Source organism: Rhincodon typus, chromosome 18, assembly GCF_021869965.1.
Source record: "Rhincodon typus isolate 14 chromosome 18, sRhiTyp1.1, whole genome shotgun sequence".
NCBI lineage: Eukaryota > Metazoa > Chordata > Chondrichthyes > Orectolobiformes > Rhincodontidae > Rhincodon > Rhincodon typus.
In genome coordinates, this window is record NC_063349.1 from 6,724,629 (window position 1) to 6,737,172 (window position 12,544).

General features: G+C 41.3%; 1 protein-coding gene across 11 annotated transcripts in view; it reads left to right on the plus strand.

Annotated features, from left to right (window-relative positions):
- caprin2 (caprin family member 2) overlaps nucleotides 1-12,544 on the plus strand; it is a 55,816-nt gene that overhangs the window by 658 nt on the left and 42,614 nt on the right. For 2 of the 11 annotated variants that reach the window (XM_048607690.1, XM_048607696.1), the window contains exons 1-9: nucleotides 160-582; nucleotides 2,443-2,502; nucleotides 5,650-5,736; nucleotides 6,473-6,711; nucleotides 7,631-7,713; nucleotides 7,859-8,011; nucleotides 10,230-10,276; nucleotides 11,307-11,672; nucleotides 11,754-11,792. In XM_048607690.1, coding sequence (XP_048463647.1) covers nucleotides 343-582; nucleotides 2,443-2,502; nucleotides 5,650-5,736; nucleotides 6,473-6,711; nucleotides 7,631-7,713; nucleotides 7,859-8,011; nucleotides 10,230-10,276; nucleotides 11,307-11,672; nucleotides 11,754-11,792 — 1,314 coding nt within the window. In that variant the 5' untranslated portion in view covers nucleotides 160-342. Of the gene's footprint in view, nucleotides 1-151; nucleotides 583-2,442; nucleotides 2,503-5,649; nucleotides 5,737-6,472; nucleotides 6,712-7,630; nucleotides 7,714-7,858; nucleotides 8,012-10,229; nucleotides 10,277-11,306; nucleotides 11,673-11,753; nucleotides 11,793-12,544 lie in introns of those variants that run through there. The other 9 variants (XM_048607701.1, XM_048607699.1, XM_048607698.1 and 6 more) reach the window with 8 other exon arrangements.

Genomic DNA, 12,544 nt, shown 5'->3' on the forward strand with positions numbered 1-12,544 from the left:
ACGTTTCGGTGCAAGTTGTGTGCCGCTGCAACGGGATGGGATGTCCCGGGGAGGTGTGGGAGGGGAAGCGCGCGCCGTGTGATTGGAACGTCGCGGGACGCAATGGAACGTGGTGCTGGCCGGGTGATTGTTGGGGGGGGCGGAAAAAAAAACCCCGCTAGGATTCGGTGACATAAAAGCGGCGGCGCGAGCGGGAGCGCGGGCCAGAAGCGGCGGAGGATGCAGCAGAGGGCAGGCACCGGTAGCCGGACAGCCGCCACCGAGCACGCCCTCCGCCTCGTGCACTGATTTCCCTCCCACTCTCCCACCCACCCACCCACCCTCTCTCTTTCTCTCTCTCTCATGGTGAGGCTCGGTATCCTCACTCCGGAATCCAGAGCGGCAAGTTACTGCGGTAGCAGCGAGATGAAGATGAAAGCCGATAAGGGGTCGCCTTCCAGCGGCGGGGCCTCGAGCCAGGGGCCGGCCCCCTTCATCCAGGCTCTGGCCGCCGCCAACAGCCAGTATCAGGCGTACGAGACGTACCTGGAGAATGGCATGATCTGCCTCAAGCATAAGATCCGGAATATTGAGAAAAGGAAGGTAAACGGGAAAGCCCTCCGCACTGCACCCCCCCCCCCTCCCTTCTCCTGTCCTCTCCCTAACCCTCTGGCGCTGAATCTATGAGATGCTCCCTGAATATTTCTGCAGTGCACAGCCCTTGCTGCAGTCTAACTGCATTGCATTGGGATACACCATCATCTGTGCCTATCTGTTCTCCCCTGCACTCATCCCGCCTCCCCTACCCCTCCATCCAACTTTTAAAGTTTGCATTCATTTTTTTTTTTGACCTTGCAACACCTTTTTTTTAAAAAATATATTTCCGTTCGTGCAGCTTTTAACGGGATGAGTACCTTCATGATACTTTCCTACGTTTGTTTAAAGGGACAGCGCCCAGATTGCGCAGCTAGATTTTCACCTCAACCGAGAATGCTGAAATGTTCGGTTTTATTCGTTTCGTAGAATAGCGACGAGGCAAATGCTGAGTCGTTTTGAGCCTGGCGCTTTCCAAATATAATTGGAGACACATACGCCTTGCGTTAATGAAGAGCGATCGGTGTTGCAGTTAGACAGGGAAGCCCTTAATTGTATTCACCGCCCCAATTACCTTTTTAACGGCGTGAAATCGTATCGTAAACAGCCAAGATGCGATTGCAGATTGTGCATTCAACGGAGGGAAACTTGGCCTTTGCTTTGGCTTTAAATTTTCAATATGAATTTCATACACCCTTTTTAAAAAATAGTTTTTAACCTACCAATGGTTTAAGCGAACCTGAGATTTTGCATTGATATCTTTACTGAGATGTAAAAACAATTTTGTTAGTAACTCATTTTCTTTACCTAAATGTGACTTGCATTTTTTTGGACACTAGTAGTGCAACTTTGTGCCCTCGAAACTTGTTGCTCATTTGCTTTTATTTTTTGTTTAAGCAAGTGCATGAAGCAATATATTACCCCAAGAGGGCAATGGCAAAGCTTGTAATGTTACTTGTTTAAGGCACTGCTTGTGCACTTCACACTTTGACCTTTTTAACGGGAAGTAAGTGACCTCACTTGACATTGAGGTTGCATTGTGAAACTGAAGATGACTTGTGATCAGACATATCTTTGCGTCACAGACAAGGTGGTTAAGAGGGCGTTTAACATGCTTGTCTTCTTTGTTCACTCCTTTGAATATAGAAGTCGAGAGGTCATGTTGAAGCTGTGCAGGATGCTGGTGAGGCCCCTTCTGGAGTACTGTGTGTGGTTCTAGTCGTTCTGCTATAGGAAGAATATTATTAAATTGGAGATGGCTTAGAAGGTCTACCAGGATGTTGCTGGGAAGGGAGGGTTTGAGTTATGAGGAGGCTGGGACTCCTTGATAGAAGTGTAGAAGGTTGAATGATGTTATTGAGGTTGGCCTTTAAATCATAAAGGGCAGAGTTAAGGTGAATAGCAAGGATCGTTTCCCTAGGTTGGGGGAAGTTCAAAACATGGGGGCATTTTTTTAAGGTGAGGGGAGAGATTTGGAAAGGACTGGGGGGGGGGGGATGGTGGAGAAAGAGTGGGGAGATTGGTGAAGAGAGGTGAGGGTAACTTTGAGTGGTTAGTGTGGAATGGACTGCCAAAGGAAGTGTTGGCTGCAGGTACAGTTACAACATGCAAAAGACATTTGGGATGAGTACATGCATAGGAAGGTTTGGAGAGGTATGGACCAAATGCAGGCAAGTGCGAGGAACTCTGGAACAGGTTGGTGTGGACTAGTTTGACTGAAGCATCTGTTTCCATCCTGTATGACTTTGACTCGATATAACTGAGTACATTTTCTTTACCATGTTGGAAAAACAGTTGATTATTCCCTTTGACGGGCAAGTCACTATTATTTGCAATGCATGACCTTGTGGTGGTCTTTCTTTTTAAAAGGCAAAACTGGATGACTATAAGGAACGCCTAAAACGAGAAGAACTGAATCAAGATCAATTGGTATGTATGTTTCAATTGGTTAATACTAAAAGCTGGTAAACTTCAAAACCAAAGATTCTTTAGTTCCATGATATTTGCTGCTGAATTGAACTGTACAAACCAGCATTGTTGTAGTTACTTGAATGAAGCTTGTTTAAATCTTCTAATCCACGTGCTATTGGAGAGTTATTGTCATATCACATGATGTTCAACATCATGCATTTGCTTTTTATTTTGAATAATCCTCCCATTTTAAACAGTTTGAGGGGCTTGAATTGCTGCTTGTAGTCCTCGTTGCACTTTGTGTTTAAAACTTGTAATTATTTGGCACTTCTAATTGACTTCCAAGTAGCAAACTGCTCATTTTACAGTAATGGTGGCTGTGATCTTGCAGTATGAAACCAGACTTGGGTTTTTAAGCTGAAAAGTCTGATTATTTCTTGTACAATGCCTATCAGTCTTTTCCCACCCTTTGTTCTCAACTTGTGGCATCTCAGCAATTTTGCTGTCCACAACAAACTTGGTTTGTATAGTGCATTCTGGTGATTTAAAATATTCCCAAAGCTGCTGCACTCAAGCCTAATTTGTCAAAATTTGACAGTTGCATGAACATGGGGACAAATAACCAAGAATTGTAAAGTTTGTAATCAAGAGTGAGACCATTAGAATATCATGAGAATGACTGTTTTTGAAACTTCTCTTGTACAGCATTAATGAGTGCTGCTGATAAGATGTGGATGGTGGAGTCTGACTTTACATTTTAAAGATGTAAATATGGGTGGATGTATCTAGGGAAATGTTGGACCAATGGAATCTAGAAGTACCAAGAGTTTTATGGCTGTCGCACAAGGGCTGACATTTTGGAGGTGAAATCAGATGGCCTTTGTAATAGATAACAAGGTGTAGAGCTGGATGAATGCAGCAGGAAGGCTGACGTTTTGGGCCTAGACCCTTCCATTTCTGAAGGGTTTGGGCCCAAAACGTCAGCCTTCCTGCTCCTCTGATGCTGCTTGGCCTGCTGTGTTCATCCAGCTCGACACCTTGTTATCTCAGATTCTCCAGCATCTGCAGTTCCTACTATCTCTGGCCTTTGTAATAGAATGGAATATGGGGTTGAGTTCAGATCTAATTTAGGATGCCAAGGTTGTGAAGCCTGATGTTGGCCGGTTGGAGTTTGTGGAAAGGGCCAAATAAAATTGACTTTGGCTTAGTGGAAATTTCTGTTCATGAGCCTTGACATTGGGAGTAGTGATTTCAAGAGTTTCCAGCAAAATAGATCTGGGTGTCATGTGATAGCTGAAGCCCTGACACTGCATATAGGTGACATGGAATAGGGTCTAGGAGGAGTGGAGAACTCCAGAAGTTAGTTGAATTGGAAGGGAAGGATTTTCATCGGTTCTGTTCAGCAATTGCATTGTGCTTGCTGATGCACATTAGCACCTCACTTGTGATATCTGAAATTAAAAATTCTTACCCTTGTTAAAGTTGTTTTGGCTTCACTGCTCTGCCACCCCCTATCTCTATCTTTCCCCTGTTACCAGCCTTCAAATTCTGGCCTTGAGGATTTCGCAAGTTTCTAGTGTCTTTATGGCTGAGCCTTGAGGTGTAGAAGCCCCCCTCAAAACCTCATGCTTTGCTTCCAAAATGGTCTTTCCAATCAGCATTGGTTGCCATCTTAATCTTTCTAAGCCAGTTTAAAATTTGTTAGATGATGCTTCATTGTCAGGGCATGTTTGCTTGCCTATAACTTTGAGAAACTGAAAGTAAATTGTTTTGACCACAAAGAAACAATAACAGCATTTAAGGTGGAAAATTCTGAGCCAGGAGGCCTCGGTACAAATCCTGCTGCCCCAAAGTGTGTAATCTGTGAACAGGTTGATTTTAGAAAATATCTTGGTGGCGGGGGGGAGTATCTTAAGGGCAACATGGCTCAGTGGTCAGCATTGCTGCCACACCACATCAGGGATGTGGGTTTGATTCCATTCTAGGGTAGCTCTGTGGAGTCTGCACATTATTCCTGTGTCTACGTGGGTTTCCTTCAGATTCTTCCCACAATCTAAAGATGTGCAGGTTAGGTGGATTGGCTATGGGAAATACTGGGTTACATTGATAGGGTAGAGGGGTGGGTTCTGGGTGGAATGATCTTTGAAGGTTTGGTGTGGACTCAGTGGGCTTTCACACTAGGAATTCTGAGGTGGGCAATGGAATTACTTTTAAAGTGAGCTATCACTTAAAACTCAAATCTGCTTTCTGCAATTATTCCTGAAATCTGTTCTTTGAATATGGTTGGTAACTGTAGTAATTTCTAGATAGTTCATTATTGTCAGCTGCATTAATTAAACTGGCCAGTTATTGTAGTGTAGGTTTAGGTACAGAAACAAAGCATAATTTTAACTATTTCTGGCTTTGATTTGAGCTTTCAGTACCCATTTTAATACTGCAATACTAACTCCCTAAATGCACATTTATCAACACCTGACTCTTTCTTCCTTTTTCAGATGGTTGGAACAGCTAGTTGTATAAAGCTGCAATCTGACTTTGAGAATTTGGGGAAAGACATGAGCAAAAATCTAGCGTGCATCAGAAACATCATCTCTAGAAGCTCCTTGTTATAATGTTATTTCCTTCTTCCCCCTCCTAACAATCCGCCACTACAATATGCAGGAGGAAGCAAAGGAAAAGAAACTTGGTTGCTCCTTCTCAGATGAATTGTGTCGCAGCATATTGAGCTTGCATTCAGTGAACTAATGATGATTTGGTACATGAGAGAGAGCAAGGCATTTATGAAGAGGACTTGAAACAATTAAGGGGACAAGAGTTTTTCTCCTTTGCCTCTTCTATCCAAAGATTTGAGCTCAAATAGTACCACCACTTTTTGTCAGTTATGATTTCTGTACTGGATTGCTTAGTTAGAATGTCAATGTGGTAGTAAAGTATCTTGCAGAAGCCAGGATTTTGCTGCAACCAACTTCATTGCTCAAGGCTTGACTCGCTGTTTTGTAAGAAAATTCGGGTGAGGATCAGAATTTTGCTTTTTTAAATATGTAAATGTATAGTTATTGCAACTATTCAGTAAACTGGCTACTATAAATAAAATTTGAATCTTGATGTCCAGTTTGAAGTTTTAACAATGCCTGAACCATAATGCACAAATACTGTCTTTCACAGGATGCTGTGGCGAAATATGAAGAAGTAATTCATAATCTGGAGTTTGCTAAGGAACTGCAGAAAACCTTTGTTGCACTCAACCAAGAGGCAAGATCTTTACCCTTGCATCTATTGTTTTTGATGTGGGGGGTAGCCCATAAGCATTAGAGGTGAAGTGTTAGATTGTGCTGTGTCACTTGAATAGATGAAGTTCCTCTGGAAATGCAATAGCTAAACCTCTCAACTAACTAAATAGCATTGAACTGATGCTAATTACTCATTCGTTCTTGGAATAATGTCCATTCCAATTGGCAAATTGGACTTGTGCAACTTGGTTATTTTCATCTAAAATTCCAACTGATTTAAGTAATTTTATGCTACTTGCTGGTGATGCAAATTTTAACAATTGCATTTGCAGAAGTGAATTGAACAAAGATGTACCTCAGATCTTTGACTACCACAGAGACTTTTCAAACTTGTAATTAGTTACTACTGTTTGGCTAATTGTCGTGAGATTGACACTTGATATTCTGCCCTAATACCATTTTTAACTTGATTCAAAAGTCTTTAACCATGTATTTTTGTCTAGGTTAATGGATGTGGATTTTAAAGTAAATTGTACTTTTCTACGTTTTCCCCTTCCTTCCCCATCTTCTACAACAAAAGTACACTGAAGCTACTTGCTGTGATATGCCAAACTGAGTGAATAAGTGCAGATTAAATTGTTTACCAGGTCCCCCTTGATCTGGTTTGGTTAATTGGCTTATTAATAGCCCTAATGAAAGGCATCTAGAGCCCTTGATCTAAACTTAATTGATAGGTCTGTCTGATTTATTCTGAGCAGCTGCTAAAAGCACAAAAGAAAACTTTACGACGTGAGCAACTGCTGAGGACAGAAATGGAGAAGAGACGCCTTCGTACAGTATTGCATGTTAAATATGTACTGGAGAACTTCAAGCAGGAGCATGTTCAAAATGACTTCAGAGATGGCATTAATGGTGCATTTATTATTTCTCGAAAGGAAATCAGCCTCCTCAAGGACTTCTGTAAACTTGTTTGCCCTGAAAGGGATGAAAGAATGTCGTAAGTAATGATTTGATACTTCATCTGCAATGTCTTTCAACGTATCCTCTGCTAAATAGCTACCACTGGCATCTATTAGTTGCCCCTCGAGTAGTCAGTCGTTCCAGGTTCTTGACTCTGATAAAATGTATCTCTGATCTGCAGATGATAAATCAGTCTGCTTTTTGAATGTAAATAGTGTGGATTTGTCAATATAAAATTGTACTCCATGAACTTGAGCCAAGAATTGTAGGCTAGCTGCCTTGACGTGATACTTGGGCAGCCTATATAAGATCGCTGTCAGGCTGATCTTGATGCAGCCAGTGTGGAGCACAGCAGATGGTGGAATAGATTTTAGTTGAGTATCTGATTTAAGAGCCCTCTTGTTTGCTTGCAGTTTTTCGAGAGCAAGCCTTTGGAAGGGATTTCTTGTCTTTGATATTCTAGGTAATGGTAGTTTTGCTCTGGTACATATTGGTTTCTGTTTAGAGGCTCAGTGTTGGAATTGCCACTAATTGGCACCCCATGGCCCACTCCAATGTACTTGGCACACTCTCCCTCCTTTAGTCATGGCAATTTTCAAAGATGGTACATGCATTGCTAATCTTCAGTTTGCAGCAAGAAAAAATTCTGCTGCACTGATTATATCCTCACTTCCTTGATCTTTCCCGAGAGTAATTGCAAGAAGGGCTTTTGATGGACTTGGCAATAATGCCTTTGTGATAACCCAAGCAACTTTAAAAGTAGCTCTGTCTGGGATGAAACTGCACTACTGCTACCTCTACCTGCAGCTGTTTGTGGCTCTGATTTTACGATAGCTTATTTGAAGGCATAACATTCAGTGAGGTATTGTTTACAGTAGGCTTCTCTGTTCTGGGTGGAAAACAAATGGCCTGGTTTATATGAATGACCCTTTTTTGTTTTTGGTGTTTCTTTTCAGTCTTGAAGATCAGGTTGAATTGGTGTCAAATCAAATGTGGGACCTGTTGGAAGGAACTGATAAAATAGTGGCTGGTAGCACCTGTAAGTTCAAACTTGTTCTGCTCTAAATAAGGGTAGGCTGCCTGTGTATATAGGAATCAGACATTCAGATATTACCATGAATATACTTGTTTCAAAATTTTCTGACACTTAGCAGTGATGCACAAAAATCACTCTTATCTCCTAGATAAACACTTGAAGGAAACAATAAGCAGACTACTGAACTGTACCTACTTTGATAATATTCCAGTCCCTCACAATGGGTTGCTGGATGATGTTGAAGATGATAAAATTAAAGAGGTACAAGTAACTTCTAAAGCCTTGTCTGGAAAGGATTCTGGTAAGTTGTGATGGTAAAAGTAAGATCCTTTATCTATTTTCATGCGAAATTACATGCTATTGGCAGAAACAGCAGAACACCAGTATCCAGTCAGGTTCCTTCGTTCACAGCCTTTTTATTCAGTAGCTCAAAAATGTGTAGTCTGTCTCATTAGGAATTTTTAAATTTGTGAACAGGGTGTCAAACTTCTTTGTTTTTGAGGGCTAGCAGAAGTCCAGGTAAGATCAATAATCTGTAGGTATGGGGTCTTAACCCAAGGATGGATTTCCATGGAGCAGTGGGTGATAAAACGTACCTCGGAAATGCATGTTGCTGCCATGTGCAACATGTCACTGGGGGAGGGGCAGGTCTCTTGTGCAGTAGTAGTGTCCCTTCCTCTAGAATCAGGTGGTCTGAGTTAAAGTTCCATCTGCTCCAGTGATGTGTTCGTGTATACTTTGTCATACACTGTTACATGTATATCCTTGAACTAAACACTGATGCATTTCTCTTGGCCTACATAGCATTTTAAGGTTGGTTTGGGTTTTTGTGAAACTTTTAGCTTGGAGATTGCTTCAGCCTGTTGTGAGGGACTAATGTGACTTGCCCTCCCCTCCTGTTGCTGAAATCATCAGTACCTGATGGCCTGTTGGGTTTTAATTTTGGATTCTTCTACATGTTAGAATGACCTTGACTGACAGCCCAGTTTAGCATCTTTTAGCGCAGACTAAGGACACCAGTCTAGTTAATTGATGACCTCCCTCCTTCACTGGCCTAACTACCGACCCCATGACCTGTGAATGCACTGTTACTGATGCATATCTTCAAATTTCTGTAGCAATCTGCTGCTGTGCTATTTTGAAAACAACTCCTTGACAGATCAGCCTCTAGGTATCTTGCTAGAATAGTAAATCATTACAAACATGCATGACTTTACTTGCAGATGAATGTGCATATAACTTGTCTGTCAGCTCAACTCGACTCTCAGTAAGTAAGCTTTTTTAGGTGGCAATGGGAGGTGGTGTCAAATTGTTGCATGGCATGCATCACCATAGTTTCACTTGGTAGAATTAGTTCTACAGTGGACCTGTCCTTGAATTCTGCAAGTGTATAAGTAGGACACTTCTAAGCTCGATTACAATTCTATAGTTTTTGTCTCAGTCCCCCTGCCTTTTTTAACGAAAGGGTTGGGGAAGCTGTATTACACTTGTCAGATTGGACCCTTGGTGTTTAGAAGTGTTTAGATAGTGCTACTAAGGTAGATAACATGCAGTCCTGAAAAAAGCTTATTCATCCACGCGGTAATATTTCCTCTTCATATCCTTGTGGCAAGTAGGAAGAGTTCACTTAACAGCAAGAAGTACTAGTAATGTATTCTTTTATTTGGCCAGTTGACCATTTAAAATTTTGTGCAGGGTTTCTGATGTGCAGACACTTAAAATCTAAAGCATTCAGATTAGAAGTGGAAGAAATTTCTGATCTTTCAGCAGGTCCCTGATCTGATGCTGTGTGTAGATTGGATAATTAAGTGTTTGTATTGAGCTTAAATTTTTTTAATCACGTGCATCATGTTTCTTTGGAAGCTTGTCACTGACAGCAGCATAGATTTTTAAGCTGGGGAGAAGCTGCAGCTCTGGGATTTTAAACTATTTGTTGCTGTCCCTCAAACTAACAAGTTGGTATTTAGTGGGAAGTGAAAACCACATACAGGGTATAATTTTGCAGTTGGTCATATTTAAGCACTCATGTTTGTAGTCTAACCTGCTTGATTTCTGATGTGTAAACAAGCTTCTTTTGCATAGCAAGTAAAAGTTTTTAGGATTGCTTTTTATCTCCATTTTGTTAGTATTTAGTGAAGGCAAGATTTTGCCCAGTTATTTATGCTTTGGGTTTGGTCCCTTGGGTTTATTAAACATGTGGATATGCCTTGCTATTAGAATTTAGAGCAGCTAAGTCAACAGTTCTAGTAACCATGCTTTAGAACCCCTTGCTCTCATTTTAGACTTCTGTACTCCCTGTGTAATAGGCGGAGTTTGCAACTGTGAAACCATTTTTAAACGTGTGGCTTCAGAGCCTCTGAATGATGAAGCAAATGTCAAAATAAAAGCATGACTGTCCTTTTAAGGTTAGCAGAATTCAACTGTTAGACTTTGTATAAATCAGGGTTTAGCTGCTTTAGTCTTTGAAAGCAAATGTTGTGCAGATGTTAACATTCCTGATAGTGGTGTTTTCATTGCAGAATCCGATCTACATTTTTTGTGCTCCAATGACGTGCAGCCAAGAGAGGTACAGTTTTAATTTTCCTCAAGCCATCTGAGCCTGTTTAAACTTTGAAGTGAAAGCTCTTACTGAAAATAGCTATGCAGTAACTTCAGCTGCCTTTAGTTGGGCTGTCTAGTGACTTAAAGTTCATGATAAGCTGGGGAGAACTCGAGTGTTTTCCACAGCCTTGCTGCTCAAAAGCAATTAATAGCCACACACGTCATTTTTAACTAGAGCCCCCATTTTCATTGGAAATACAGCAGCCAATTTGCACATAGCGAGATTCCACAACAAATGAGGGAAAACCTTTTTTGCCACATTTTATTTTTGGACCATTGGCCAGGCTATAGGGGGGAAAAACTTTCTGCTCTTGGTCTGTAACATATTGTGAATCCTTACCATCTTGAAGGTAAGGGAGGCCAGAATTATCAATGTGGTAAGACAGCGCAGCCCTGTCTGGTTGGTGGAGGTCAGTTGAAATTTCTCTTGAGACTTTGAGATTTCAAACGTACAATTCTGATGTAGGAGCAGCAGCTATTGCTGAGCTATGGCTGATATCCACCAGAACAACTACCTTTTTTAGGTCAATGCTAACTTAGTGTAAACAAATTTGATTTTTAAACTGTACACATTCAAAAATCTAATTTCATAAACCTGGAACTTGTGTGTTGCCTCAGGACTGCATACAGCAGCTTCATCTGTGTTTAGGTAATGTGAGCAGAGTAAGAAACTAATGACCAGTAGACTTTGAACCTCCGTTGCTTGTCTGTCTACTTATCCTCTTTCTGAGTTTGAGGTGCTTGATTCAACTCAATGTGGCAAATATGTACTAATGAAGTTGCTTTGACATGAATTTATCTCTGTGGCAACTGAGCAGTAATGCTTCCTTGCTCTGGACTTGTCAAATGTGAGCTGAATAGCCACTAGTGAGCACTCTACCTTTTTAGAATTCAAGAACACTGACCAGTCATCAGGCATCTGTCATTGTTTTCAATGCTTGGCTCAGCAGGAAGTGATGTAAATGTAATGAAACCTGTTTCTCACCTCTTCCTAGTTTTTGAATAGACAATACATGAACAAAACTGACTATGCTGTAAAACAGCCTGAAAAACCAAGGAACTGGGAAAATGAGTATGTTGGCAGGAAGCAAGAAGATGTTCCCAAAAAATGGGATACTGATTACATCAGTAGAAAACATGAGGAATCGCCCCCTGCAAGGTGGGATGATGACTATGTTGATAAACAGGAGGAGTCCCTCAAGAAAAGAGATACAGAATATATCAACAACAGAAAGTTAGAGGAGCAGCCCAAAAAGTGGGATGGACAGTATGCTGAAGTCCAGGAGACAAAAAGATGGGAATCACCATCTGTTCAGAAAGAATCTGCTGAACCAAAGAGAATTCTGCCTGAACCCAAAGAGGTGAGAAGGTGATGGGCTGTGATAACCAGTAAATGCTTGCACATCATGACTAATGGTCCTTTTTTGTTTTTCCCTGTTTAGAAACGGGATCGTACATCAAAACAAAGTGAAGCAAAGCAAGTGGGTGAAACATTTGCTTTTGAACCACAGACTGCTGTGGTGGTGGTGGTTAATGGCACTTGTCTCTAAAGGTGGCACAATCATTCTAAGTTGGGTGTTGGCATCTAGTGTGGGCAAGGTTTTGGCTAGTACTGCATTTGTTTTAAATTCACGGGTGGGGTGGGGTGTTGCTGGCTGGGCCAGCATTTAAGGTGGTGGTGATGAGCTGCAGCCTTAACACTGCAATGCATTGTAGGTACACTCCCAATGCGTAATGAAATTCCAGGATTTTGACCTAGTGACGATGAAAGAACAGCAATTGTAATTCCAGCGCTAGATAGTTGGAGGGGAACTTGCCAGTAGTGGTGATGGTATTTGCTCTTTTGCCAAACTTAGTAAAAGACTCTCTGCTGTTACTTCAGTTTCTCAATAATTGAGTTAAATGAGAAGTCCCTACCACTTTGTTTACATTTGGGTTAGAACTAGGACATAGATCATTGTGTTTCTATTGGGGCAGCATGTTCTGACTAACGTTAATGATGGTTTTAAAATAGCTTTTCACCCTATTCAAGTGATGTATTGAAGGACAAGTGAGCCTAACTGGTGAAAATCTTCTGTTCGAGTGCCCTTCCAGTTGTGATAGCTTATTTTTCACTTCTAGTCAGCACTGATTGCCACCAGTTCACAGTTGGTTTTAAATTGTAAGATGTAGCTGAATTTACACTGAAGGTAGGAGAAATTTTTGTTTGGAGATTATTGAAATGTGCTAACTG